Source organism: Panthera uncia (genome assembly GCF_023721935.1).
Source record: "Panthera uncia isolate 11264 chromosome B2 unlocalized genomic scaffold, Puncia_PCG_1.0 HiC_scaffold_24, whole genome shotgun sequence".
Lineage (NCBI taxonomy): Eukaryota > Metazoa > Chordata > Mammalia > Carnivora > Felidae > Panthera > Panthera uncia.
Genome location: NW_026057580.1, coordinates 6,589,229 through 6,617,122, shown reverse-complemented (window position 1 = coordinate 6,617,122; position 27,894 = coordinate 6,589,229). Strand labels below are relative to the sequence as shown.

The 27,894-nt window shown below is 44.1% G+C and overlaps 1 protein-coding gene across 3 annotated transcripts in view; it reads right to left on the bottom strand.

The window, feature by feature from the left end:
• Positions 1 to 333: 333 nt before the first annotated feature.
• The window catches only part of SLC26A8 (solute carrier family 26 member 8), an 84,329-nt gene continuing 56,768 nt past the window's right edge, over positions 334 to 27,894 (bottom strand). For 2 of the 3 annotated variants that reach the window (XM_049652751.1, XM_049652750.1), the window contains 12 exons: positions 27,076 to 27,223; positions 25,672 to 25,785; positions 20,100 to 20,177; positions 17,476 to 17,571; positions 16,226 to 16,332; positions 16,075 to 16,144; positions 15,552 to 15,644; positions 15,305 to 15,436; positions 10,753 to 11,124; positions 6,855 to 6,909; positions 6,574 to 6,758; positions 334 to 1,158 (listed from right to left, as the gene is read on the bottom strand). In XM_049652751.1, coding sequence (XP_049508708.1) covers positions 709 to 1,158; positions 6,574 to 6,758; positions 6,855 to 6,909; positions 10,753 to 11,124; positions 15,305 to 15,436; positions 15,552 to 15,644; positions 16,075 to 16,144; positions 16,226 to 16,332; positions 17,476 to 17,571; positions 20,100 to 20,177; positions 25,672 to 25,785; positions 27,076 to 27,223 — 1,900 coding nt within the window. In that variant the 3' untranslated portion in view covers positions 334 to 708. Of the gene's footprint in view, positions 1,159 to 6,573; positions 6,759 to 6,854; positions 6,910 to 10,752; positions 11,125 to 15,304; positions 15,437 to 15,551; positions 15,645 to 16,074; positions 16,145 to 16,225; positions 16,333 to 17,451; positions 17,572 to 20,099; positions 20,178 to 25,671; positions 25,786 to 27,075; positions 27,224 to 27,894 lie in introns of all 3 variants that reach the window. The other variant, XM_049652749.1, reaches the window with a different exon arrangement.

The following is a 27,894-nucleotide window of genomic DNA, read 5'->3' as shown; positions in this document are numbered from 1 at the left end:
TCTCATCAGTTGGTACAGCTGACTTGTCTTCTGAAACAGTGGTAGGATTAGGAAAACATCCTGCTCTCGGAGTGATGACAAAAGTGTTTTCAGCGTAACAGTTCCTTAGATTATAAGCCTTGCAGGCTGGCTTAACTTAACCTATCTACTTCCCCATTTCCACCACCAGTGTAATGAAGATACCTTGCATATAAAACACAAACGCCACCCAGTTTTTCTTTTTCTTGCTTATATCTTCTTCACCATGTCCACCCACTTCTGGAATTTCTCCCACCCAACCTTTCTTTAGGCATATAGACTACAGAGAAGGGAAAGATGCAGGAAGTGTCCAAATGTAACTAGAGTTGTATATTTTATTTGAGTCTCATCTCTTTGGAGAAAGGGGAACGGAGATGAGAGGAGTAAGTTAGAGATGCTTGGACAAAACCCCCAGAGTACGGGGTGTGCAAAGAAGGAAATCCTTTACTAGAATATCTGCTGATGGTGAGATGAGGTAAGCCTAGATAGGGAATTCAGAGATAACTCTTGGTGTTTAGCATTGTGATCTGGGTGTGAGATCCGTGTTGAGCAAGGAAGAGGCCAGCAGATGAAGGAGTCCCAAATCGAGTATTGCTAGTTTGTAACTAGTCTAGATCTTCTGACCAAGTGACCCCATTTGGGTGGGAAGGTTTGCCAAGGGAATCTGACTCCTTATTCCCAGTTCATTTCCTAACAGTCTTCAGTATTATTGTCCTTGGGTGAATATGAATTCATATGTTGACGCCTCCTCTCAACTGACGGTGTCCCACGCCGAGCCTGAACTGGAGATCTGGGAAGTGTAGACGGATACAGAGACCAGTACTGCTGCCAAGGATAAGTGTGAGCCCTTGGCCTGGGTTTGAGCTCAGCCTCGGGCTCGGGCTCAGGCTCCAACTCAGGCTCTAACTCAGGCTCTAGCTCAGATTCAGGCTCTAGCTCTGACTCAGGCTCCATCCCATGAGTCAGGTCCAGCTCGAGATCTAGTCCAGTCTCTTGTTCTGATTCCACTGTGGGCTCCAGCTCCAGGTCTAGCTCCAACTCCTCCTTTGTTATCGGTTCCTGCATCATGATGTAGTCTGGATTTGCGTTTTTAGAGACTTCTAGAAGATTGCCGCTCATTTCATGTCTTGGCTCTCCATTCTAAAATACACACAATTAGATGGGTTAAAATTTACAACTTAATTTAGCTTTTGAACAGCCAAGGAATTTCAGAATACAAAAGGACTTAAGACACCAAGAAATCATGAGTTCCTGGCAAAATAGGAAATCTTCCCGGCCACATCTGCTTTTCATCTTTGCAACCTCTGGTTCCTCAGTTACTCACTATTCTTCAGGCTCTATCAATCCATAACTTCTGATTTCTTTGGCTTTTCTAGCTAGCCTGGGTTTCATGGTCAACCATTAAAACAGCAGTGGTCTTGATAGCATTCTGAAACATCTTGTCTTCTTGATCTTACTTGTCTTTCCAACCCCATGTGTGATTCTTGGCAGGGCATGTAAGGCCCTTCGTGACCTGACTTCTTGTCATCTTCTTTAGCTTTACCTGTGTCTGTGGTCCCCACCACTACTCTGGCCATAAAGTTAACTAAAGATGCCTGACTTCTGCTTACCTTTGCTCATGCTGTTCCCTGTGCCTGCCTTGTCCTTCTCCATCTTATCCACATACACTTATTCATCGTTCCAGATTCAGATCAAAGACGATCAACCAGGATCTCAGCTTCCTTTGTGTTTCATCTATACTTCACTCACACTTCTGTCATAGTGCCAGTAATGTATTGCTTTTTGTAATTTATAAATCTATTTCCCCTATTAGACTCTAAGCTCTTTGAGGTGGGGCAGTGCCTGGTTTTTGATATCCCCAGTACCAGTGACTGAGCCTATCACCTAGCAGATGCCCCATAGGCTTGGTCAATCAGTTTTACAGCAGCATTCCATAGAATTATCAACTTTCACCTCTCCTGAAATAGTTTTCTCTCTTCTGTCACACAATACTCTTTGGCTTTTCCTCTTTCCTCCCTGGTTGCTTCTTTCTGGTCTCCTTGTTGTCTCCTCTATTTCTTTTGGATTTCTAAATGTTGGCAAGCCTCAGGGCTTCTCTTCTGCATCTACACTCCTTCCATAGGCAATTTTATTTAGTCCCATAATTTTCATTATCATCTATGTGCCAGTGACTTTTTGATCATAACCCTTCCCCTGATCTGTTTGTTCAGGTACCCACTGCCATTCTGACATTTCCCCTTGGATGTTTAACAGGCATCTTGAATGCAATACATCTGTAGTAGAACTTGCTCCTCTCCTAGGCTTCCCTAGTTTAAATGCTAGAAAAAAATTTGACATATTCAATACGAAGTCTTAATGTAAGTCCTGATAAGAATGTTAGTAAACTAGAAAAATACTTTTTTTTTTAAAAAACACAGTAAATATAATGTCTGTCTTAAGCCAACTGTTACCACCTTACTAGAAATGCATAAGAAGTTTGTCTCGTAAAATTCAGGAGTAAGACAAGACCACCCACTAGTACTTACATTGTTCTGGGAGATGTAGCTCATGCTATAATATATGATACTGAGATAAGAATTTTGACAACTGGAAAATAAGGTATTTATATTATTTGTAGAAAATATTTTTTTTCAATCTGGAAAGCTCAAGAGAATTACCAATGAAACCTCTTGGGTCTGGTAAAAGGATTCACAAATGTAGCCAAATAATTTTATGCAAATCAATAGGTTTATCACAGGCTGGCAATTGCCAGGTAGAAAATATAATTAAAAAAGAATGTTAATTTCAAAAAGCAATACATATGTAAAACAAAGTATAAAGTATCTAGGATTTGTCTATACAAAGAAAGTCACAGGGACACCTGGGTGGCTCTGGATGGTTGAGTGTCTGACTCAGGTCATAATCTCACAGGTTCATAGGTTTGAGCCCCACATCAGGCTCTTTGCACTGACAGAGCCTGCTTGGGATCCTCTCTCTCCCTCTCACTCTGCCTCTCCTGCACATGCTCTCTCTCTCTCTCTAAATAAATAAATAAATAAACTTAAAAAAAAAAGAAATTTAAAAAAAGGAAAGAAAGTCACAAAACCTTACTATGAATGCAACATTTAAAAGACTGAATGGCGTGCCTGAGTGGCTCAGTCCGTTAAGCCTCCGACTCCTGATTTCAGCTCAGGTCACCATCTCACAGCTTGTGAATTCCAAGCCCCGCATCAGGCTCTGTGCTGACAGTGTGGAGCCTGCTTGGGATGCTCTTTCTTTCCCTCTCTCTCTGCCCCTCTGGAATTCACTATCTCTCAGAATAAATAAATAAACTTAAAAAAAAAGACTGAATAAATACAAAGACAGCTCATGTTCTTCAATAAGATGAACAAATACTGGAAAGATATCAATTCTCAATTTATTTTATACTTCTAATGCAATTGTAATGAGAATTCCAATGGGATTCTTTTGTGGGGGGATGCTAACAAAAGATTCAAAAATTTGCTTGGAGGAATAAATTGGTGAGAATGATTTAGCAAATTTTGAAGTAGACTTCAAACCAAACAGTAAATATGTTATAAATCTATATTAAAGCTATTAACAACAATGAAACAAAAACTATGCTATAAATAGACTTCAGTTTTCATAATAATGTAATATTTTATGAAAATAGCATTTCAAATCAGCAGAGGAAAGAAAGCTTATTCAATAGATGAGTTTTCTCAGAATTGTTAGCTGTACAGATAAAAAATAAAAGATTATTCTTTAACCCCATACACTGAAATACATTTTACCTAGATTAAAAAGCATAATATATAAACACTTAAAACATTAAAATCTAGAAGAAAACATAAATGATTAGTTTACTTCCTAAGTGAGAATGACATTCTAAACAAAAGGCAAACAGAAAATAAGAAAGGTTAATATGGGAAAGGCAATGTAATATATAACGTAAATCTGTCAAGTGTATCATAATTTATAAATAAAACAGAGAAACTTTCACTTATAGAAAAGGCAGACTACGTAATTCAGACCCACCCTCCTACTGAGGACAGCCAGGAGAGCTGGGTAAAATATTTTATTTTTATTTATTTTTTAAAGTTTATTTATTTATTTTGAGAGAGAGAGAGAGAGCACACGCACAGGAGGGGCAGAGAGAGAGGGAGAGTGAGAGAATCCCAAGTAGGCTCCACACTGTCACTGCAGAGCCTGATGTGAGACTCAAACTCATAAACCATGAGTTCATGACCTGAGCCAAAACCAAGAGTTGGACACTTAATTGACTAAGCCACCCAGGTGCCCCTGAATAAAATATTTTAAAACTTCTGCTTGAAGATACCATAAAGCTAACAAGATTATAATGAAGATTTGGAAAAGGTGAAAATCTATAGAGGTGAGTCTGGCATTTGGGACCACTTTTGTAGAAGGTATTTGATGATCTCGAAGTGGCACATATATGCAGAGAACAGTGCTTTTGACAGCTTTGAGGGCTTAAGGTTGCCAAAATTGCATTCTAGGGTCTGCCAAGGGAGGGACTGTGGCATACCTTCCCAGAGACTGCAGCTGGGCTGTGGGTCATCTGGATGGCCTAGAACACCTTGAGTCCTAAAATCAGATCAGTTACCCTGGATTGCTAGTGCCTCCAGGGACTTGGCAAAACAATGAAGTTCTTTCCAGAAGAAAAACATCATCCTGGATCTCAGAGTATTTTTATAAACATTTTCTAAATACAATGTCTGGCACACACCCAAAGATTGCCGGGCACACTAGACTTTGATAGCAAAAAATGCACATTGAATCTCTAAGGCAGTGGTTCTCAAAGTGTAGTTTCTGTATTGTTAGCATCAGTATTACCCAGTACTTGTTGGCAATGCAAATTCTCAGACCCTACCCCAGACCCATTGAATCAGAAATTTAGGGGAGATGGGGCTACAGAGAGGGCCCAGCAGTCTGTGTTTTAACAGCAGATTTTGGTGACTCAGACACATACTAACGTTTGAGAACCACAGGAAATCTCCAAACATAAGCAGAGGGACCGCTGGCCAGACATGTTGTTAAAAGAATGGTTACTCCAGGTGGGAATGGGCCTAAGAAGCTCTGAGATTTCTTCCAACTGAAAGGTTTTGTGACTCTGTGATTTTATAGACGGTAGTGGACTATAGAGCAGAATAGAAAAAATATGTCCATTGAGGAAAAAGTTGCTCTGGATAAGCGGAGGCACATAACCTGTGAGAATTCTCAATAAGCAAGGGAAAGACATTACGTTAAAAAGAAGAAGAAAGAAAAAGGCCATGTTTTATAAGCTTGGATATCTTTTACTTCTTAAAGTTTTCAAAAAAAAATCCACACTTTATTGTTCTGGTAATACTTCTCTTGTCATAAAAAATTCAAACATGATTAAAATGTAATAAGTCAAAGAATCAGGGATTTAATTAAAAAATAATTTCTAGGGGTGCCTGGGTGGCTCAGCTGGTTGAGCGTCCAACCTCAGCTCTGGTCATGATCTTACAGTTTGGTTCGTGAGTTCAACCCCGCGTTGGGATCTGTGCTGACAGCTCAGAGCCCTGAGCCTTCTTCAGATTCTATGTCTTCCTCTCTCTCTGCCTCCCCGCCCCCCGCTTGCACTCTGTCTCTCTCTCTCTCTCAAAAATATAGGTTAAAAAAATTAAAAAAAAATAATTTCTAGTTGTTAGATAATATTTGGTGCCCATCTGTGTTTTAATTTCCTTTTCTTTGTAGGGGGGGGGGCACATTTAACCTTCACAGACTCTGATTTAAAAACACTGAAGTAGGGGGGCACCTGGGTGGCTCAGTCAGTTAAGCTGCCGACTTCAGCTCAGGTCGTGATCTCATGGTTTGTGAGTTCAAGTCCCACATCAGGCTCTGTGCTGACAGCTTGGAGCCCGCTTCATATCCTGTGTCCTCCTTGCTCTCTGCCCTTCCCCCACTCATTCCCTCGCTCTCTCTCTCTCGCTCTCTCTCTCTCTCAAAAATAAATAAACTTAAAAAAATAAAAATAAAATAAAAACACTGCAGTTGGCCCGGGCCTTTACTTAGTATTAATAGACAGTTAAAAGTTCTGGCTTATGTATCATTCTCCTTTGCATTTTTCAGGTTGAGTAAATCTTATATATTACTCACAATGTAAATAATAGCCAAAATGTTAGACTGGCAGATCTTTACCTCTGTGAGTTCATTAGTTCTATTTTTCATCCCAAGGGTGGTGTAGGCATGGATTCTAAAGGTATAGCTGGTGGAGATATTTAAAATATTCAGGAATTTGGGATGGCACTGGCACTAATCAAGCTTGCTATAAAAGAATCCTTGAGACCTCTGCTGGGTTGGGTAACCCTCCTTTCAGTTGGGAAAGGGTCCTGAATACACCCAGATGCCACGGCAGTGGGGGAACTTAGGATTCAGGTCCACTGTTATTTACCAACTGATAAGGGAGCACTTCAACATCTCAAAGTCTGGCCCAGCCATACTCAAAAGCCTTTCCTAGACATTGCTCATCTCTACTTAATCAGGTGTCTCCCCACTGCTCGCCCCACACCGTGATGCTTCACATCATCCAACCTTGTCACTTTCTGAGTAGGCTTCCCGTATCACTGTCTCGGATTCATCCACGCTTAACTCGGAGGACTCTGGAAACTTCCTTGACAAGGCAAATAGCACGGCATCGTGGAGGGTGAGGAACAGCTGGGCCTTGGTGATGCCGGCGTCAAAGAAATCATTCTTCTCAAATGCCTTGACCACAGAAGCTGCAAACCAAACCCAGAACATACACAGGGTCAGACGCCTGAGGAGGACAGCACCCAGGGTACAAACAGTCCTCTCATAGGGTGAAGGATACTCACTGTGACACCCTGAAAAGAGCACCAAAATGTTGGCATTTTGGAAAGCGTTGCACATCTGTGGGGAGAGAGTAAATCAGCGTTAGTGATCTTCACACGCACTACGAAAGAGCCTTCTAATTAGAGGAGTTTTAATACCCCTTTGGCCATTCACTTGTCTGGGTATATGTACCTCTGCATTCCAGTTCAGCTCTATAAACATTTGATGCGTGGACTTCCATATGCCAGGAAATGTCTAAAGTGCTAGGAATACAAAAGAGAATCAGATGGTCTCATGTGAGGTGGGGAGTGAGAGGGAGTGTTGCCCATGGTCTCTTGGGGGCGGGGGGTGGGAAACAGTTCCCATAAAGAGGTAATGCTTCTGGGGAGCCTGGGTGGCTCAGTTGTTTAAGTATCTGACTCTTGATTTAGGCTCGGGTCATGATCTCATGATTCACGAGATCGAGCCCAGTGTCAGGCTCTGTGCTAATAGTGTGGAGCCTACTTGGTATTCTCTCTCCCTCCCTCTCTCTCTGCCCCGCCCCTTCCAAATAAATACATAAACTTAAAAGAGAGAGAGAGAGAGAGAGAGAATGCTACTGAGGACAGTGCTAGAAGAGAGACAGGCATGGGTATGATGGGAACACAATGGAAAGCCTTCATGAACAGCCGTTCTTGGTATTATTGTTTAGTGTATGCATGTGACCCCCTTCTTCCTGGAGTTCGCTGAGCAGAGGAGGAAAACGAGGCTCAGAGCTGGTCAAGTGATATTGTAGAGAATGGAATTCAGGAGTCCTGAAGGTCATATCTGGAACTTCTCTGCAAAGTTGCATTTAACTTTAGTAAAACAGCAGATATTTAGGAGTAGCAGATCAGTAAACATCGGATACTGACCTCAAGTTTACTTCAGCCAGTATATCTGCTCTGGTGTGATAACTTTTAAAGTCCATGTTAACCTTAACACTCTCAGATTGAATAGACTCCAACCCTGAGCATGGAGTTAAAATATCAAAAGACACAAATGAAACGGACTCTACTTGGGGCACTTAGGTGGCTCAGTTGATTGAGCATCCGACTCTTGACTTCAGTCCAGGTCATGATCTCGTGGTCTTGAGATCAAGCCCCACATTGGGCTCCATGTGGGCGTGGTGCCTGCTTGTGACTCTCTCTCTCTCTCTCTCTCTCTCTCTCTTTCTCTCTCTCTCTCTGCCCCTCTCCTCTGCCCATGCTCTCTCTCTTTCTCAACCAAACCAAACCAAACCAAAACAAAACAAAAACACAAAAACCTGATACTTCTTTTACTACCAAGAGGAAACAAGAAAATCATTCTTGATCATGGTCATTTGATAAAGAGCCACTATGGACATACTTTGTTTGTTTGTTTGTTTGTTTATTGGCAGAGGGAAAGAGAGAGAGAGAGAGAGAGAGAGAATCTTAAGAAAGCTCCACACCCAGCATGAAGCTCCATGCGAGTCTCCATCTCACAACTATGAGATCCTGACCTGAGCTGAAATCAAGAGACGGACACTTAACCGACTGAGCCACCCAAGTGCCTCTGGACATTCTCTAAATGACAAGCAATGGGAGAGTGACATTTCATGAATTAGGAAGAAGCTTAAATTGCATGATTGTCTCTAATAAGAATGACTGCTGGGATTTTTTTCAGTAAATTTAAGTTTTCAAAGTTAAAGTAAACAAAAACTAATGATTTCCTCCAATTGGGCTGTCTAAAACAATTAGAGAACGGTGGGGCGCCTGGGGGCTCAGTCCGTTAAGTGTCCGACTTCGGCTCAGGTCATGATCTCACAGTTTGTGAGTTCAAGCCCCACATCCAAGCCCCCGCTTTGGATCCTCTGTCCCCTTCTCTCTCTCTTCCCCTCCCCTGCTTATGCTCTTTCTCAAAAACAAATAAACATTTAAATCTTTTTAAAAATAAAAGAACAATTACAGAAGGAAGGAAGAAATGTGTAACTTTAAGGTGAGAAAGTGCACCTCGAATCTCTGAAGGCTGTAAAGTAAAGGTGTCTACATTGCCTCTACATTGGGCTGGAGTAGAAAGTCATTAACACAGGCCAGGTGTGGATGGGTTATGCCAAGGACCAGAACATATGGTGCCTCCACAAAAAAAAGGAAAGCAAGAGGGGAGAGACAGAATAGCACAACTCTTACTACGGAACAGGAGGAAGAATGGTATAAAGTCAGATGCTTTGAGTCCCCATGCTGGGCAGGCCACTTACTAGCTGTGAGCCTAGAACTCCTAAGGGGGAATATGACTTGCCTCTCAGGGCTGGTGGGAGAATTAAATGAAATAGTGTATATGAATGTGCCCAACTCAGTCTGCCGTGTAGCAGGCATTTGATAATGTAGGTTTAATGACATCTAAAGCAGTAACTATCAAGTGAGAATGGGAGAAGAGAACGCACCCCAGCAGTACACCCTAACATGGAGAAGCCCAAAAGTTGAGACATCACCGAGTAGAACTGAATCTGCAAATGGGGTGGAGAAGAGGATGTCTTGGATGGGAAAGCCCTTAACGTTCATCTCTTCCAAGTCTCGTTTTATTTATTTATTTTTTACATATTTATTTGTTTTTGGGAGAACACAAGCAAGAGGGGCAGAGAGAGGGGGACAGAGGATCTGAAGCGGGCTCCGCACTGACAGGCTGACAGCAGCGAGCCTGATGTGGGGCTCGAATTCATGAACCGCGAGATCGTGACATGAATCCAATCAAAGTTGGATGCTCAACCGACTGAGCCACCCAGGTGCCCCCCCTCCAGGTCTCTCGTTTTCTAGATGAGCAAACGAAGGCCCGGTGCAATTTAGTAAATTACCTCAGGTCTGATGGACAGTGAACAGTAGCAAACCCACGACAGAGTACACACCCACAGAGTGCCAACCAGAGTTCTTTCTGCTACGAGAAGCTTCCTGTTGCCTCAAACCAAAGAGGAACTGGACTCACTTAAGACAGAATCATATTTCTTTAGGAATAAAGTTTGATAAAATAGGATAAAAGAATAGGATAAAATAGGAATAAAGTTTGATAAAATAGGATAAAAGAAGGAAAGTCAACCAACGGAGCAGGTCTCAAAAAACAAAACAAAACAAAACAAAACAAGTGGGTGCAGTCAGCGTCCAGGAAGTGGGTGTTCAGGATGTTTAAACCTGAGCCACCACCAAAAGGAGCAAGAGTGAGGCAGAGGGCTGTAAACTGAGATAAGCTGGCTGAAAGGCAGATACAGTACTTATAAGACATCAACAATAAAAACCGATACAGTTAGCTGTGCATCTAAACTGTCCATGCTGTATAGAAGGAGAGGAATGAAAATTGTCAAGAGAAATCAGAGAGTAGGAGAGAAGCCGGGACTCAGGGTTACAGCTTCTGAAGGAGAAGTCTTCCCTGCCCTTTGCACCCAATGATGCAGGCAATGAGGAGGGAACTGGGGGAGATCCTGTAGGCTCCGGACTGGGCAGCCCCAGGCTTGCCAGGGCCATGTTATCATGTCTTCACATCTGAGGGTGTTTTACAATGTCTACCTCAGAGCAGATGAAGAGTGAGAGTTCTTGGTGTGCTTTTTTTTTCCCCTGTAGCATTCAGACCTATTGAAAAGATGTGCAGTGAACTCCCAGGAGATCCTGGGAGTTGCTGGGTGTGGCACAGATTGCTGTTTTCCATTTTGGATTTTTTGAGAAGTAACATGCCTTGCTTATAGAGCCAACCCCAGTTCAAAAGACAGGGTTGGTTTCTTTCCTTTTCATTCCGGTTGACCTTAAACTATCTTTAGTGTCCAAGTTTCTAGTGGCCCTGGGGTCACAAAGCAGCTGATCAGTGACTCAGAGGATTCGATCAGGGTCGGGGCTGGTGGGGGGGGGGGCAGTGGTAGGAGGGGATCGGAGGTCTTGTGAAAGCCTGCTTAGTACTTACTTGTCTTAAGGACACTGAAGCCTGTGAATCCACAAAATGTACCATGGAGAAATCCAGGATAATGGTGTGGATGCTGGGTAGATGAGAGGTATCCGAGAAGGGAAGGAGTGACCTGTTCCTCTCTTGGGTTTCCACAGCGTCAGGCAGTGGCATCAAGCTGTTTCTACGGGGGTCATTAGAAACCCAAACTTTGTCCACGTCCTCGTAGTTTTGCCCTTGACTTCTGTAAGACGTGGAAGATACGATGTATGGTACTTCCTCATGGGACACGGATTGGCACATGTTCATGCTGTCGAAATGCGAGCAGCGGATCAGGTTAATGGAGGATGAGTCGCGGTCCTGTCTACTTTCAAATCGTTCTGTGTAGACAACCTGGGACAACAGAGTTAGGGGAGGACCGTGAGGAGGCTCGAGCAGGGGCTACAAGTACCTGCAATGATGCCATTTCTGTCTCCTGACTCACCTCCCTCTCCCTCAGGAAACCTCCCCACAGACCAGGTGCTTGGGTTTCGCTTGGACACCTCACTGTCACTTCACGCTCGTGACCGAAAAAGCCGCATTCGTCTTGCCATATCCTTGCCACTCACGGCATTGCCCTCCCAACTTCCCTCTGCGTACCGAGGATGCTTTCATTGCCCTGTGAGCCAGACTTAAGATAAGCTTTGGTTTATTCCTTCCCCTCATCCCTGGGCTCTAGTTTGTCTGGGTGCCTACTAAGAGTTTGTTTGAAGGGTTTCTTCCATCAGTCCCTTTTCTCAACACTTCCATCTTTCATCAGGCTTCCTTAAGAAGACAGAAATTACTCGCGCGGGCCTATTTTTCCCTTTCACTCCTTTCATCCTAATAGGCTTGGAGAGCCTGCCGTGGCTTAAGGACAGCACCAAGCACCAGGAATACAATGGCAGGGAAGAGGTGAATGCCCACTTTGCAGTCACAGGTAATGACTACGCGTCCCACCTTCTACCTGGGGAGAGGGCACGTGTCCGTTCAAAGCATCAACAACAACAGAGATGGACAAAAACCATGAGGCACTTGCTAGAGTGGTACAGTCTGGGCGATATTGTGCTTATTATATTGCTTATAAAATAAAAATTTTTAAATACAAAAATGGGGGGGGCATCTGGGTGGCTCAGTCGGTTAAGCATCTGACTCTTGCTTTTTTTTTTTTTAAACAATTTTTTAAAGTTTTTAAATTTACTTTAAGAGAGAGAGAGAGAGAGAGAGAGCAAGTGGGGTGGGGACAGAGAGAGAGGGGAGAGAGTGAATCCCAAGCACACTCTGCACGGTCAGTGCAGAGCCTGATGCAGGGCTCAAACTCACCAATGGGGAGATCATGACCTGAGCCGAAATCAAGAGTTGGGCGCTTAACTGACTGAGCCACCCAGGCACCCCTAACTGACTCTTTTTTTTTTTTAATTTTTTTTAACGTTTATTTATTTTTGAGACAGAGAGAGAGCATGAACGGGGGGAGGGTCAGAGAGAGGGAGACACAGAATCTGAAACAGGCTCCAGGCTCTGAGCTGTCAGCACAGAGCCCGACGCGGGGCTCGAACTCACAGACCGCGAGATCATGACCTGAGCTGAAGTCGGCTGCCCAACCGACTGAGCCACCCAGGCGCCCCCCTAACTGACTCTTGCTTTCGGCTCATGAGCTCGCGATTCGTGGGTTCAAACCCTGCATCAGGCTCTGTGCTGACAGCACGGAGCCTGTCTGGGATTCTCTCCCTCTGCCTGTACCTCCCCCCACTCAAAATAAATAAATACACATTTAAACAAGTACAAAAACATTAAGGTAAAAACTGTACGAGGTAGTATATTTTGCATAACAGAAAAAAAAGTGGTATGCACAGATAATAAGTTACGGTTCAAAGGACAGGGGTGTTCCTTAAGGCTTCGGAGTCACCGAGGCCAGGCCTCTGGAGGATAGGCACAGTGACAGGGAGATGCAAGATCCTTCAGGCAGAAGGAGACCTCTGAGAGCCTCCCTTTTCTCTCCTTCATCCACTCTACACTCTTGTCCTTCAAAGACTTTCATGATCCACTCGCGCTGTGTCTGCCTGAACTTACTTTCCAGGCCAAGCCTCTTGCTGTTGAGGACCTCATAGTTGTTTCTACCTCAGCGTCTTTGTTCAAGTCCGTCCACAGACGGAGAGTCCTCTTTTTTCCTATCTGACCTAAATCCAAATTTCTCTCTCCTGCCTAGCTCAAGCCCATTGCTATCAAGAAGTTGTTTCCTGACTTCTCGAACTCATGCTGATCTCCCTTTAAAATTGTCAAAATCTTTACTTAGAGTTGTTAAAATCTAAAGACACAGTTTCGAACGTGACAATATACTACGTGGAATGGTTTACTCTCCTACTTCATCAATTTTAAGGTGTCCCACTACTTTCTATATTATCAAGAAAGAAAAGAAATCACTGCAAATTAAACTGTGGCATGCCATCAGCTGTGCCCTGAATCCAAATTTCAGAGATGTGAAAAAACATGGAGCATAGGATTGACAAAATACAATAATAGCCGTGTAGGTCACATTAACAGAGAGTCATCTCCCTAGTTTGATTTACAATTCCATGAACTGGGGCGCCTGGCTGGCTCAGTGAGTGGAGTGTGCAACTCTTGATCTCGGGGTTGTGAGTTCGAGCCCCATGTTGGGTGCACAGATTACTCAAAAATAAAATCTTTTAAAAAAAATTTCATGAATTGCTACAAAATAACTCTCGGAGTGGGTTTAGAGATGAAACAAAGTTGTCCATGAACTGATCAATCTTAAGGTGGATGGTGGGTACACAGAGGCTCATTATACTTGTGTCTACTTTTGTCAATGTTTTGAAGGACAAATGTCCTTTTTAAAAAAGGACAACCTGGGGGCGCCTGGGTGGCTCCATCGGTTGAACGTCCAACTCTTGATTTTGGCTCAGGTCATGATCTCACAGTTCGTGAGTTCCAGCCCCGCGTCGGGCTCTGCACTGACCGTGCAGAGCTTGCTTTGAATTCTCTGTCTCCCTTTCTCTCTGCCCCTTCCCTGCTCACGCTCACTCTCTCTTTCTCTCTCTCAAAATAAATAAACATTAAAACAATTAAAAATGAATGAATGAATAAATACATAAATAAAATTAAAAAGGGCAGCCTGGATGAACCTTGAGGACATTATACTAAGTGAAGTAAGCCAGTCACAAAAAGACAAATACCGTATGATTCCACTTAATGAGGTATCTGGAATAGTCAAATTCATAGAGACAGAAGGTAGAGTGGTGGTAGCCAGGGGCTGGGCAGGGGGTGGGGGGGAAGGAGGAAACAGGGAGCTCTTGTTTAATGGGTACAGAGCTCCAGTTTTGCAAGATGAAAAAATTCTGGAGGTAGGTGGTAGTGATGCTTACACAACAATGGGAATATATTTAACACTACTGACTGTACACTTAAAAATAGTTACCATGGTAAGTTTTATGTTATATGTCTTTTTGCCACAAGAAAAAAGAAAAAGAAAACAGAGCTACTTAAGGGCAGAGACCCTTAAAATTCATTTTCTTTTTTCATTGCATCACAGTTCTGGGCACAGGGTAGAAACTCAAATGCTTTGTGATCCTATTCTACTCTGAAGTGTATTTGCTGATGTCCTGTAAACATCCTCTACAATGCTCAGTGCAGTGTGGATGCTGAACAAAAATTTGATACAGTGTTAATTCCATCCTCTTGGCAGGAAAGTTGGTGTTTTCAGGGAGTTCAGTAGAGCCTACACTCCACTAGGGTGTATGGGAAGGAGAGTGGGTGCTTGGCGTTTGCAAGGGCCAACATGAGGAGGGGGACAGGAGATGTTTGTGGTGGGGGAGTAAATGTGTGTGTGTGTGTGTGTGTGTGTGTGTGTGTAGATAGAGCTGCCCCTCCAGGGTATAAGTATAGGCTGGGTGAAAGGCCCCCAAAGCTAGAAATGAGCAGCCCTGCTGAGGGGAAAGGAAATAAATATTAGATGAAGGGAATTAATTTAATTTAGATCAAGTCTGAATTGGAAATAATGAGCACTTTATAATTCATCAGCCAAAATAGCCTTCAGATGGTGTGAAGTTTCCACCTTTGCTTACCCCCCACCACCATTTCCTCGGTCACAGGCAGACATCAGGAGACCCTGGCATGTCCTTGAGAACGGCAGCCACCTTCACTCTGCTGCTTTTGTTGGAACTGGAAAACAATCTTTCAGCCACTTGTTTTCAGAAATCGAAAGCCAGGCAGGTGAAAGTCAGGGAAATAGGTATAACTAGGGTATTACCGTCAATCTCAGTAGGCAAACTGTGCTCTCTGTGCTCAGGTCAGTCACTGGCCATTGAGTAGCGACCCAAACATCTCCTCCTACCTACTAAGGTCAAGATCTACATCTCAAAAGGGGACCTGTGCCTTCATTGCTGGGTAGAAATCTCTGATTTCCAGTTACCCATGGTCCATCTAAGAGTCAAAGCCCCTGAGGGGGTTTTGATTTTCTTTCCTTACTTCTTCTTCAACTACCAGTGCACTTCTTTATAAAATGTGGAGAAAAATGCAGAAAGGAAAAGAGGTTTCCAACCCTGGGTGGTGGCTCCTGTTCGTCACAGTTGCAGAAACACTGACAAATCTTTTCTTCCTGTGAGCTGTCTTCATTTTGATTAAACAGGTGGAACACTTCTTCTTCTTTAAGAGGCACCCTTACCATTTCAACCTGAGAGATGTAAGAGAGAGGCCAGATGGTGAGTGGGGGAAGGAAGAGGGGGTGCCCGGGGGGGGGGGGGGGGGGAGGGGAGCAGGTGGAGAAAGGCAGGGGAGGAAGCCATCACCTCTTTTAATAGCTTGTGCTTTAGCTGATCAACATTGACGAATGTAATGGAGTTGCAGCACTGGAAGATTTTCACCCCAGGAATGTTTTTAACCTGCAAGACAAATGTGAAGTGGAGGGAAACTTCTCAGCTCTTTTGTAGAATAAGAAAGAATCTCTAGAACTCCCTAGAGAATCTGGATTCTTCTTCATAAGAAGCCAGGATTAGCAAATTCTTCCCTGTCATTTTCACCCCCTGCTTTTCCTGCTTTCTTCTCCGCCTTCCATTTGTTCTTTTCTTTTCCTTGGCCTTCCCCACCGCCCCTCCCCACCAAGGACATGATCCTTAACTGGCTGCAGCACTCTGAGGATTTACCTACTTAAGTTCCCCACCTCCACCGTCCTGCATCACTTTCCCCGCCTCTGCAAACATGTGTCTGTAGGTTAGCAAACAACAGCAAAGGGATTGTTGTAGAAAAACCAAGCAGCAGGCATGGTCCAGACCATCCTTTGGACAAAGGAGCGGGACTGATCTGGAATCTTACCTCCCGATAGTCATTGAAGCTTCTATAGATGTTGGTGTTAGGGATCTGACCCAGGAGGAAAATCTTAGTTCTGAAAGGAAACATATGTGCTTTCAGGTCATAGTTGCCTTACCTCGCCACAGCCAGCCTCCTATCACCTAAGACAAAGTACCTGTGTGACCGAACAGCGATGATGAAGAAGGCAAAGGCTAGTGAAACGAGTAGTCCCGCATCCAGTCCCAGGAAAATTGCAGATACGAAAGTAACCATCCAGATAATCTTATGGAGAAGTGGGGGGAAGGAAGAAGGGGAAGGGAAGACCATGACCATAAGCACAAGTGGGAAGATCAGTTTTATCTCTCAACCCATCTTCTCCTTCCCGCTCCCTCCCGAAACCCAGGGTGCAGAGAACAAACTGCACAGCCCTCTGGGCCGTCGCCTTCACAAATGATTGGGCCTCAACGCTGCCTAGCCATTCTTGCAGGTGTCCTTGATCACTCCTCTCTTCAATTCTCTCTTGAAACCTCATGTGCAAAATAGGGATAACAAAATCTACTTTATAGGCTTTTTTTGTGTGTGATTAAAAATATCATCCCCAAAGCAACACAGAGCACTCACCAAATAGTAGTTGCTATTTTAAGACCTTTTGTGGCTATTGGGAATCTTTAACATCCTTTTTGGCCCCTTACCTCACCACCTTCTCCATCGCTCTCAGCAAGCCACTTGACTTTCATCTTCATAGTGTGAATAGGCTAAAACTCCCTTGAATATTTGCTCCCCCCCCCCACCGCCACCTGCTACTTGTTAGTTGCTGTCCCCACGTCATTCTCCCTCCCTGTCTCCAGTCCTGCTGGAAGGGCTACCCCTCTTCCTAGAAGTGGTACCTGTGCACTGGACCACATACCCTCTTAGCTCCTCAGGGACCTGGATCCGAAAACTACCCCCTTTCATTTCTCTTTGCCTCTATGGGGTTCCTCTCCTTTCATCGTATTATATCCCCCATATTTTATTTTTTGCTGTTTCCCCTTTGTGTCCCCAGTTTTGTGCTCTAGATGGGAGGAGGGTTCTCCAGCAGCTCTGCCTCTCAAGACACCGCCTTCTCGTAGCAGGATTTGTCTCTCCTATCCTGGCATGCAATCACACTGACTGGATTAAAAGTCATTCGACTACTTAATGTGTGGCAAACCCTTTTTACTAGATTCATACCTAACTGTGGCCACTTCTGTCCTTTTCATTTAGTTTTGCATAGGTGGAATGACATTTCAGCATTCCATGCTCCCATTTTTTCTTTTTTGAGGCTTGAGTATCAGCTGTCGAAGAATTGCTAGGGTACTTCACCCTGATCTCTTTGTTTGTTCTCGTGCCCTTTTTCTGACCTTCCCCCCTGTCCTTCCCTACCTCAGCCAGCGCGTCTGTACTCACACAGTCATACTGGTTCTGCCTCCACAGATTGGGTACGTTGTAAATGGTTTCAAGGTAGGGGAAGATGTTGCTCAGAATAATACCAGCCAGCACAGCCTGCGGGGGGCGGGGGGGGGGGGAAGGTAAGCCCTGTTTCATTTTCCCTTTGGAGAAAATTTGGGGTGGGGAGGGGTGGGGGTGGGGAGGTAAAACTCCCAAATCTTCACAAAGGTACCACAAAAAGTCACCCTTGCCACTCAAATGTAAAAAATCACCAGGACCTCAAAGCAGAATCTGGGGGCACCTGGGTGGCAAGTCGATTAAGCATCTGACTTCGGCTCCACAGTTTATGGGTTTGAGCCCTGTGTGGGGGGGCTCTGGGCTGACAGCTCGGAGCCTGGAGCCTGCTTCAGATTCTGTGTCTCCCTCTTTCTCTCTCCCCCTCCCCCGTTTGTGCTCTCTCTTTCCCTCACTCAAAAATAAACAAGCATTAAAAAATGATAAATAAAAATAAAAGATAAAGCAGACTCTCACCTACTCTAAGGAACATTTTCTTGTTTTCATGAAGTCCCTGCATGAGGGTCACATTTCTCAGCCTTTTTCTAGCCATCTCTTCTGTATATGCTCTGCCTGGGCATTAGACTGATCCTGCCACCAGGAATGGCAGGTTACTCTAGTTTTCTGAGGTGACTTGGTGACCAGTGGGCTCAGTAGGTCAGCAGAGGAGGGAAGGGCAAGGATGAAGTCAGCAGGAATCACTTCTCTCCAATCTCCATCCTCAGTCAAGAATCTCCACATGCTCTGCGCATTGCAGGAGGATGCGGTGGGAAGGAAAGGAAACTCAACCTCACGAGGTTCTTGCAAGAAGAGTAGGGAGTGTGAAGAAGAAACAAATCCTTTCACAAAGTCATACACCATAAAAATTTTACCTTTCTGAATGTGAACCTTCACATTGTGTTGGTCCCCTTGCCGACCAGTTGAGATCCTGGCCAGGATGCCCCAGCAATTACTCCAATAAGGATTTTGTAACAAGGGGTCCATAATCTCTCAAGGATGAAGGGCTCATTCATAGTTTAATACTCACAGAGCCCCATTATTAAAGCTATTCAGATATCCCACTGATCAGATGGTGTTCACATTTTCCCACCCAGAAAATGGTATAAAAATAATGTGACATAGCATGGTTAGCCAAAAGCAAGGGCTGTTCTATCTCTAATGTATTGATAATAAAGGAGTGCCCTTAGTGGATTCTGACAGATCTTTAGTCTTTTTTTAAAAACATTTATTTATTTTTGAGAGAGAGAGAGAAAGAGAGAGAGAGAGGCAGAGAGGGAGACAGAGGATCCAAAGTGGGCTCTTCGCCAACAGCAGAGAGCCCCGTGCGGGGCTCGAACGCATAAACTGTGAGATCGTGACCTGAGCCAGAGTCGGACACTTAACTGACTGAGCCACCCAGGGGGGACACCCTGACAGATTTTCATATGTTTGCAATTTTTAAAAATTCTGATTCTTCCAGCTGTAGAGAAAAAAAAAAAATCACGTTCAGAGTAAATTAGTGAGTGGCCCTCCGAAGACAGACTTTCAGAGTGATGGCACCAAAGGTGCTATGTAAACTAAATTTTGGAGATGACTTCTGCTGGGCATCAGAAGACAGCTTGTGTGATGAATACAAGCTTGATCCCACCTTCTGTGCATAGATTCTGGGCCTGGGCTCCAAGGTCTCCGAATCACAAGAGCAGAAGGCAGCAACAGCCTTGAGGCAGTCCTGCTCTTCAGAAACCTGACTATTCACCGGACGGGACGGAGATATTCAAAAGGATGGGGCTAACATTTACCACCACTCCGGCTTCAGGGACGGCCACCTCAGTGTCACCAAGCTGCTACCCCAGAAATGAAACCTCCTTCCTTCCACCTCCCTCAGCACTATCTAAAAATGGCTAACGGGAACATTAAGGAAATTTAAAAGGAAGTCATGGTGACTGAGCTGTGATCTATATGGTGACAGAAAACAAATTGATTATAGCCAATATGTAATGCACCTCTAAATGCAAGGTCATCGGTCTCTCACAAAGGGAAGAAATGGCACAGAAGTATAGAAGTGCACAGAGGTGGCTTTGCTGAACAGAGTTAAAAACTCAACTTTCAGACCCCTGCTTTCTAGTGTTGTGAACCAACCACAAGGCAGAGAGACTGTCACAGGGCAACTGAGTTCATATGAATGCAGAACAAGGCCTTCTGGAAACGGCTTGGGAAACAGATGGCATGCATACACAATGAGTTTCCAAGCCTGAGTCGGTGAGGGGCGTTCTGGCATCTGAAGTCTATTTTGGTCATCTTTAACTGAATCTTTACTTATACAGCTTACTTTCTAGCGTAAGCCATAAAATGAAGGTCAACGAAAATGAGAATAATTATATTATCTAATATTTCTTGAGCACGTATGACTAGCTCAACACCATTCTGTTTATATTAGAAATATCATCTTATTTACTCACCACTCCTGTGAAGTGGTTGCTATTAATTTAAAGGCAAGGGATGAGAGATAGGGTGGGGCGACCGCTGGGAACAAGGTGAATGCCCCACCAAGACGCAGTGGGGAGATCTGGTCTTTTCTCTACTCCACGTTCTTTATCAGTGCTACTTACATTTGGCAGTTCGTAGAAAAAGGGTCCCACCTTGACCATCAGGAGCAACATCACACCAGCGCCTACCAGAGATGCAAACTGAGGAGACAGAGCCAGTTGGAGAGAGACCATCGGGAACGTATTGGTCCCTGTCTGCAACTGATGCCTTATGCATGGTGAGAAGCGTGTCATTTTTTGCTTAAAAGGAGTTGAATGTCACCATCCAGCACAAGTGCATTTTCACTGAACTGATATTTTCAGGTCTTGTCAAAGTGCTAAACACATACTAGGTACTCAATCAATATTTGTCGAATGAATGCGTGAATGCTTTCTGCAAAGTGCCAAACTGTCTCAGGTATTTGGATCTTTATTGCCATAGCATTGTGCTGTGCATCTGGAGTCTCCTAAAGTCTGGCTTGCCTTCCCTCCCAACTTTAACTCCTCCTGGAACAGTCTAGAAAAGCCTTAGTAGACTCGTCACTGTCAGCCCTAAAATCCCAACCAGTCCACTTTTCATATCAGTAAATATCTCCCTCCTCGCTCTCCTGTTTGGAGCTTGGATAGCTTCCCATTTAACAGTTTCAGTGGTGTTTCGTTTTTTAAAAATGTTGATTTATTTATATTGAGACGGGGGGAGGGGCAGAGAGAGGGAGAGAGGGAGAGAGAGAATTCCACAGGCTCCGTTTTATCGGTTCGGGGCCCAATATGGAGCCTGATCCCACGAACGGTGAGATCATGACCTGAGCTGAAATCAAGAGTCAGACACTTAAGCTACTGAGCCATCCAGGCGCCCCTCGGTAGCGTTTTATCTTAAAACTGCAACGATAATCATTTCTGATTTCCCTACTTCAGTTTTTCTCTGCTTCATTGCCATAAAAAAGGGTACAAATGTGAGCCAGGGCTGCAAATAGCAGCTCTGGGTCCTACACTGGCTGGGTTGATGACTCTGGGCTCAGCGTTGCTTGGCAAGCAGTGGTTGATTGGCAGATACAGAGAGCAAGCTAAGTTACGGTCTCAAGACTCTCTGGACATAGTCTTGAACTCAATACATCCTCTATGGATACGTTTCCATTGGTTAAGCCCCTAAAAATAAAAACTGATGGAAAGCAGTATAATCTCTCACTGCACTGGGGGATGTGTGTGTGGGAGAATAAAACTAAGCACAAATCAGAACAATGGCATATACAAGCAAGAGCTGAGGGAGTCCCTCAAAGCTAAACTATCAAGTGACTGTTCAGCAGTGATTCTCCCATTTTTCTCTTTATTTCTTAGGTGTGAAAAAAAAGGAAAAAAGAAAAACCCTTCCTACTGGATTCCCTCTCACTGCGCACTGCTATTTGCATATAAATGCGCCACTGAAACTAACAGCGATGAAATCAATTTCCTACTTCCTTCTTTCCCCGTCCCAGCTGCTTCATAGTTGACACCAGGTGATGGTAGTACAAAAAGGGGGATTTAGGAAAATGGACCACTACAACAGAAAGTCAGGAAGTTCTAAGGGCAAGCATTTTATGCCTCGTGGAACTGAAACAAGTAACTGAGGCCATAAACTCCTTCAGCCAATGTACACATCAACCTGTTGTTGGATCTAATCTAAGCGCCTTGCTTTAGGTGGTCTTTGTTGGCTCTATAGAAAAACTACTTCGATCAGCACAGGAAAATACATCAGGACTTCCTATCACTTCTTCCTTCACCTATCTTCCTATCACTTCTTCTTTGTTGGTGTTTTGTTTTGTGTTTTGCGTCCCTGTCCCTGGGTAGGCTCGACCTACCACTTCTTTTCTCCAAATTCTTCTGATTTAAAGAAACAAAGACATGCAGATGCTAAAATAAGCTGCGTTAAACCTAGATTTAAATGAGTACAGGGGTGCCTGGCTGGCTCAGTCAGAAGAGCATGTGACTCTTAATCTTGGGGTTGTGAGTTCAGCTCCATGCGGGGTGAAGAGTTACTTAACTAAATAAAACTTAAAAAAAAATAATAAATGAGTACAAACTGGACAGTGAATCCCATAAAATTTGCGGCTGAGACAGGGTTGGGAGGTCTGCCAATAACGGTGTGTCTCCCCTGGCTGTGCACACAAAAGGAGTGGGCTTTGGGACCACCGGGCAATCCTCGGTGGCATTGTGCCTTAGGAGGATGCTTGATGGCTCTCCGAATCTCAGCCTCTGTGTCTGAACAGGGTCTACAGACAGCAAACATGGAGAAGTCTACAACTCGTGCATATTTTGCTACTCCGTTCTCATTTCCATCACTTTCCCAGGCTTTCTTGAAGAAAAACGGGGACTCTGCCTTCTCTTTGGGAATTCAAGGCAATGTGAGTTCCCATAAGCCACAGCCACTGTGGACATGCAGACCCTCAGACACCAATTACTTCATACATAGTGGGTTCCATGAAGCAGAAGTGTTGTAGATTGCCAAGCACTGGCCGGGGCCCTAGGGAGCTAGGGTAGAAGCTGTGATTTTTGAACCTCTTAAGTGACAGGCACTATGATAGGCACTATTGTCACCTAATTTAATTCTCATAACCGAAAAGTTATCTTTATTCCCATTTTCCAGATGAGGACTAGAGCCTCAAAAAGCAAAAGTCCCAGGTCACACACACATCTAGGAACCACTGAGTCAGGATTCAATCTACCTGACCGGCTGACTCTGAAATCTAGGCTCTCTCCACTGTCCCGTTTGCTCCCTCTAAAAAGAATACAACACATATCTTTCTTTTATAATCTCTTTCTTATCTTTTTTAATTAAAAAAATGTTTTATTTATTTGGCGGGGGGAGAGGGGGGAGGGCAGAGAGAGGGGGAGACACAGAATCTAAAGCAGGCTCCAGGCTCTGAGCTGTCAGCACAGAGCCTGACTTGGAGCTCGAACTCACGAACCATGAGATCCTGACCTGAGCCTAAGCCAGACACTTAGCTGACTGAGCCACCCAGGCACCCCTCTTTCTTTTATAATAATTAATTTTTTAAGCAGTTCTGAGAGTCTGGGGACATGGCAAGACGGCCAGTCCTTGGAAAGCAGGGAATAAGGAAAGGAACCCAGTTGTGGAGCACAGAGAAACCCAGTGGTTAGAACTAGATGAGCCAGAAGACAGAGTGGGGGACAGTCCAACTGGCCATGGGTCTGGGGCTCTTCACATCCTCTCTGTCATGGCCTGCCAACACGGCAGGCCCAGGCTGTGGCAGCAAGAGTCAATAGGTTTTGCTGCAACCAGTGAAGGCAAGTGGGTTCTAGACAAGGAGAATTACGAAATCCAGGTACACATACACAGTTTGTATTTATGCCAGATTAAAAAAAAAATAAATAAAGTGGCCCTTGGTGGCAGGTCAGGTCTGAGAGGTACAGAGGCAGCCCCTTGCTTCTCTTTCCTATAGTCCTGAGGAACTTTGAAGAAGCAAGGGTGTTCTCAGGCAAAGTGACTCAAAAATCCCCCGAGAGAAGAGATAGAGCATCGGCCGCTGTGAGATGAAGAAGACAAAATGAATCTCAGGGGCCTTTGCTTGTCCAGATCAGAAGGGTGGAGGCTGGGTAGCTCCAATGCCTCCAGGGCTGGGGGCCAGCAGCGTTCTCTGCTCGAACTGGCGATTTACCCGATTTACCAGGCTCTCAGGGAAGGACTTAACCAGCATTCCTAGAAGAATGCCCCAACGTGAAGTGTCACAGCCCCGCAGGGACATATCATTGGTAGGGGAATGTGCTGCACAGGAGAACAGTGTAGCAGCAGAAAACAGAATGAGAGCCACAGGCTGCCTTTGAAGCAGGCACTTTGTCTGACAGGCTAAAGGCAACTCTGAGGCTGAACTGAAGCCCTTCTTCCTTCCGGCTATCTCTACATATCCTAACCCTCTTTCAATAATCCATGAAAATCCACTTCCTCCCTCATTCTCCTTCTTGTAATATTTATGGCACTTTTTATTTATGAGGCTTATTCTGCACTTAATGTTACTTGCCGTGTGATTTAATTTTTTCCACCTGTGTGCCTTTTTTTCTCCCCAAATGTATGTCATGCTTATATACCAAATAAACGAAGCATGCTGTCAAAGTTAGTGGGGACTGGGGCGCCTGGGTGGGTCAGTCGGTTGAGCGTCCGACTTCGGCTCAGGTCATGATCTCGTAGTCTATGAGTTCGAGCCCCGCGTCGGGCTCTGTGCTGACAGCTCAGAACCTGGAGCCTGCTTCAGATTCTGTGTCTCCCTCTCTCTCTCTGCCCCTCCCCCGCTCATGCTTTGTCTCTCTCTCTCTCTCTCTCTCTCTCTCTCTCTGTCAAAAATAAATAAACCTTAAAAAGTTAGTGGGGACTAATGTCTGGGAACGCCATTTCTACTTCTTATCATGAAATCCTCTCGTATGGATGTCAACGTTTTTGCACACTTGCACAGAACATTCTTCTTTTCTCCATAGCCCAAGTTCCTTCTTTCCATCAAACGGGAGTGGAAAAGAGGTATACCTTCAAGGCCAGCATGTCTGGCAGAAGCTTTATGACAAAACTCAGTCCACATGAAGTGATAGGACACGATCTTACTCTAGACCCAAGATCCCGCCCCTTCTGACTTTTATTGGCTTTCACCTTATATTTCAGCTCTATTTACCTATGGACTGGGACAGTTTGTCTTCCCCCCCACCCCAATGCAAATTTAGTGTCCATTCGTCTGACACTTCCGTTTCTGACCATTGCTGTACCTTTCTACCACACATCTGTGGCCTAAGCTTCTTGTTGACCTCTGTCGTTATTTCTCTGCCTTCTGAGTCCTAACCCATTCCCTGGGCTTACTCCAGTTTTGATTCTGAGAGTTCTTTGACATTTCATCATGCTACATAGCTGAGCTGGGACATATCCCATGTCGTAGAGCTGGAACTTTAATCTAGTTCAGAACCCGTGAACATTGGACTTATAAAATATCATGTCTGCAATTAGACAGAGTTCACCTTTAGAGCCTTCTCTGCTGGCATTCTCCCTCTCCCTCTTCTTCTCCCTCTCCCTCTCCCCTCTGCCCCACACATTTAGTTTACTAATTCGGAGCACCTGAAGAAAATCTGACTTGGATAATTTTCTCATATTCAAAGGCAGAACGGTCATAAATTCTCTAGGTTCATCTAGACAAAGGCCTTACTCTCTCTCATGAAAGGCTCTTATCATGCGCCTTGAGGAAGCTAGGGAAGTTTCTAGTTCTGGAGCTAGGATAGGGAGAGTTATATTATTACTTCCCCAGACTAGGACCGGGAATATACCCTTCCATAGAAAGCAATGTTAATAGGTGATGGTTAGTTTACCTGAAATACTACTCTTTGGGGTGTGCTACATGGAAAATAGGTTTTTACAGACTAATCCATAGAAACCACTAAAATAGAATAATATTTCTATAGAAAATGACTTTCAAGTTCAACGTTGACAAATAGCTTTTAAGACAAAAAAAAAATCTAAGCAAAAAATTAGGCAAGTGTGAAATCCAGGTTCCTCCAAGAGATCTTGCCTAACAAACATAACATTAAAGCAGCAACATGATTAAACTAAGAAAATCCCCTTCTGGGAATATACATGTGAATAGATATAAATATGCTTTTATATCAGGAAGAAGATTCTATTTCAACATACCTGTTGTCTTCCTCCAGACTTATCTTGGATAATAGTCCTGACAACAGCACTAGTAAACACACAAGATCTGAAAAATGAGCTGACGACATTGCAAAGGCCGATGGCTATTAAATCCTGGAAAGACATGGCAAACGTGTTAGGCCCGCTTTTGTTGAAGAAGGCAGACTTGGGTTTGAGCTAAAGACACACCGTCCATTTCCTATGTACTAAGACAGGATTGTTTACTTCACTTCAAACAACACAGAAATATTCCGTTTTAAAAAAAATGTTTATTTTTGAGAGAGACAGTGTGAGAGAGCACGAGCAGGGGAGGGGTAGAGAGAGGGAAGGACACAGAATGTGAAGCAGGCTCCAGGCTCTGAGCTGTCAGAGTGGCACCGAACATGGGGTTCCACCTTGCCAACTTGCGGGATCATGACCTGAGCTGAAGTCAGATGCTTAACCGGCTGTGCCACGCAGGTGCCCCGGAAATACTCTTACAAAGAACAAAAGGATGCCAAATCTGATTTCCGGATTAACTTGAATCTTCATTTTAGCTACCCATCCTAAGAAAAGCACTTTTTTCAAAGTGAGAAATGAAATTTTTGTCTTATTATTCCCTTTCACTGGGACTTCGGATGACAGGAGGAAACATAATACTAATTTTTCTCCCTTCCTTCCATACTATCTTAAAATCAAAGTGGGACAACTCTTTCTTCCACATTTCTCTTTTGAGTTCTAGGAAAAGGGCCAAACTCAGAATAGCTGGGAGATTAAAAAAAAAAAAAAAAAAAAAACAAGGACTGTTTCTGGGAGACCAATTTAATTATGCTAGTAGCCTGGCTTTGATATTCCCTAGCATTTCTTATCGCACCTCGGTATGTGGTTGACTCCTAAGAACTTGGAAAGGAGGATGAAATTAAGAGGAGAGGAATTCTGTTAGCTTAACAACATGATGCCATATGTTATCTTCTTGCCTCCCCACACCATAGCTGTTCTGGGCGAATAACACTCATGTTAATTTAAGTGGCTTCAAAGTTAAGTATGCCATGCTTCTCAAAAATCCTTTGGTAATTATAATTCAAATTTTGGTCTCACTGACTCTCTAGTTACAAAAGAATGCAGTCTTGGGGCACCTGGGTGGCTCAGTCTGTTAAGTGGTTAAGCTAAGCGTCAGACTTTGGCTTAGGTCATGATCTCACGGTTCATGGATTCGAGCCCCACATGGGGGCAGGGGGTCAGAGCCTGGAGCCTGTTTTGGATTCTGTGTCTCCCTCTCTCTCTGCCCCTCCCCCATTCATGCTCTGTCTCTCTCAAAAATAAACATTAAAAAAATGCAATCTTCATGTTGACAGGAGGCTCAGATTGGAGAACAAAGACTTAAGGGTCAGAGGAAATAACAGAAATAACAGCCTCTCATCTCACCTGGTTGGAATTAACACAGTAGTTATGGCGACTGGCAACCTTCTTGCCCACAAATACCAGCAGAGAGGAGCTCACTAAAGCTAAGGAGAAGGCTTCTAAAATTAATTCAGGAAGAATGTTGAAATCTGGCATCACAGGAAACAGGAAGCTGGAATAAAATGGTGGAATTATTCCTAGAAAGCAGGAACCATTTATTGGCTCCTTCCCCACTCCAGCCTTATCATGTGGGGCAGGCAGGCCTGACCCTTTTTTGAAAATAACAATAAGAGGGGCGCCGGGCTGGCTCAGTGAGTTGAGCGCCTTCGGCCTCTTAATTTCGGCTCAGATCATGATCTCAGGGTTGTGAGATGGAGCCCTGTGCTGGGCTCCGTGCTGAGCCTGGAGCCCACTTAAGATTCTCCCTCTCTCTCTGCCCCTCCCCTGTTGGTGTGCATGCACTGTCTCTCTCAAAAAAAAAAAAAAAAAAAAAAAAAAAAAAGTAATAACAACAAAAGATAGAAGAGTACTGAGGCAGCAGCCTGCCCAAACTGCCGGGAAACCCAGCCAGGTTACAAAAGCCACTGAGAGAACACTTGCTATCTTCCAGTTCGACATTCTTGCCATGTAGCAATAGCAACAAATAGGATAGGCAAACCACAAAGACTGACAGAAAATGGCCCCACCTACACTGTTAGGGACCATACCAGCGGATAAACAATAGGCAGATACCACATCTCAGATGGTTTGGAGCCAAAATCCCAATGAATCCCCTTGTATTCACACTCAAATCTTTTAGGGTATAATTTTATATACATTTTTTACATCTTTACCTCTTTTATA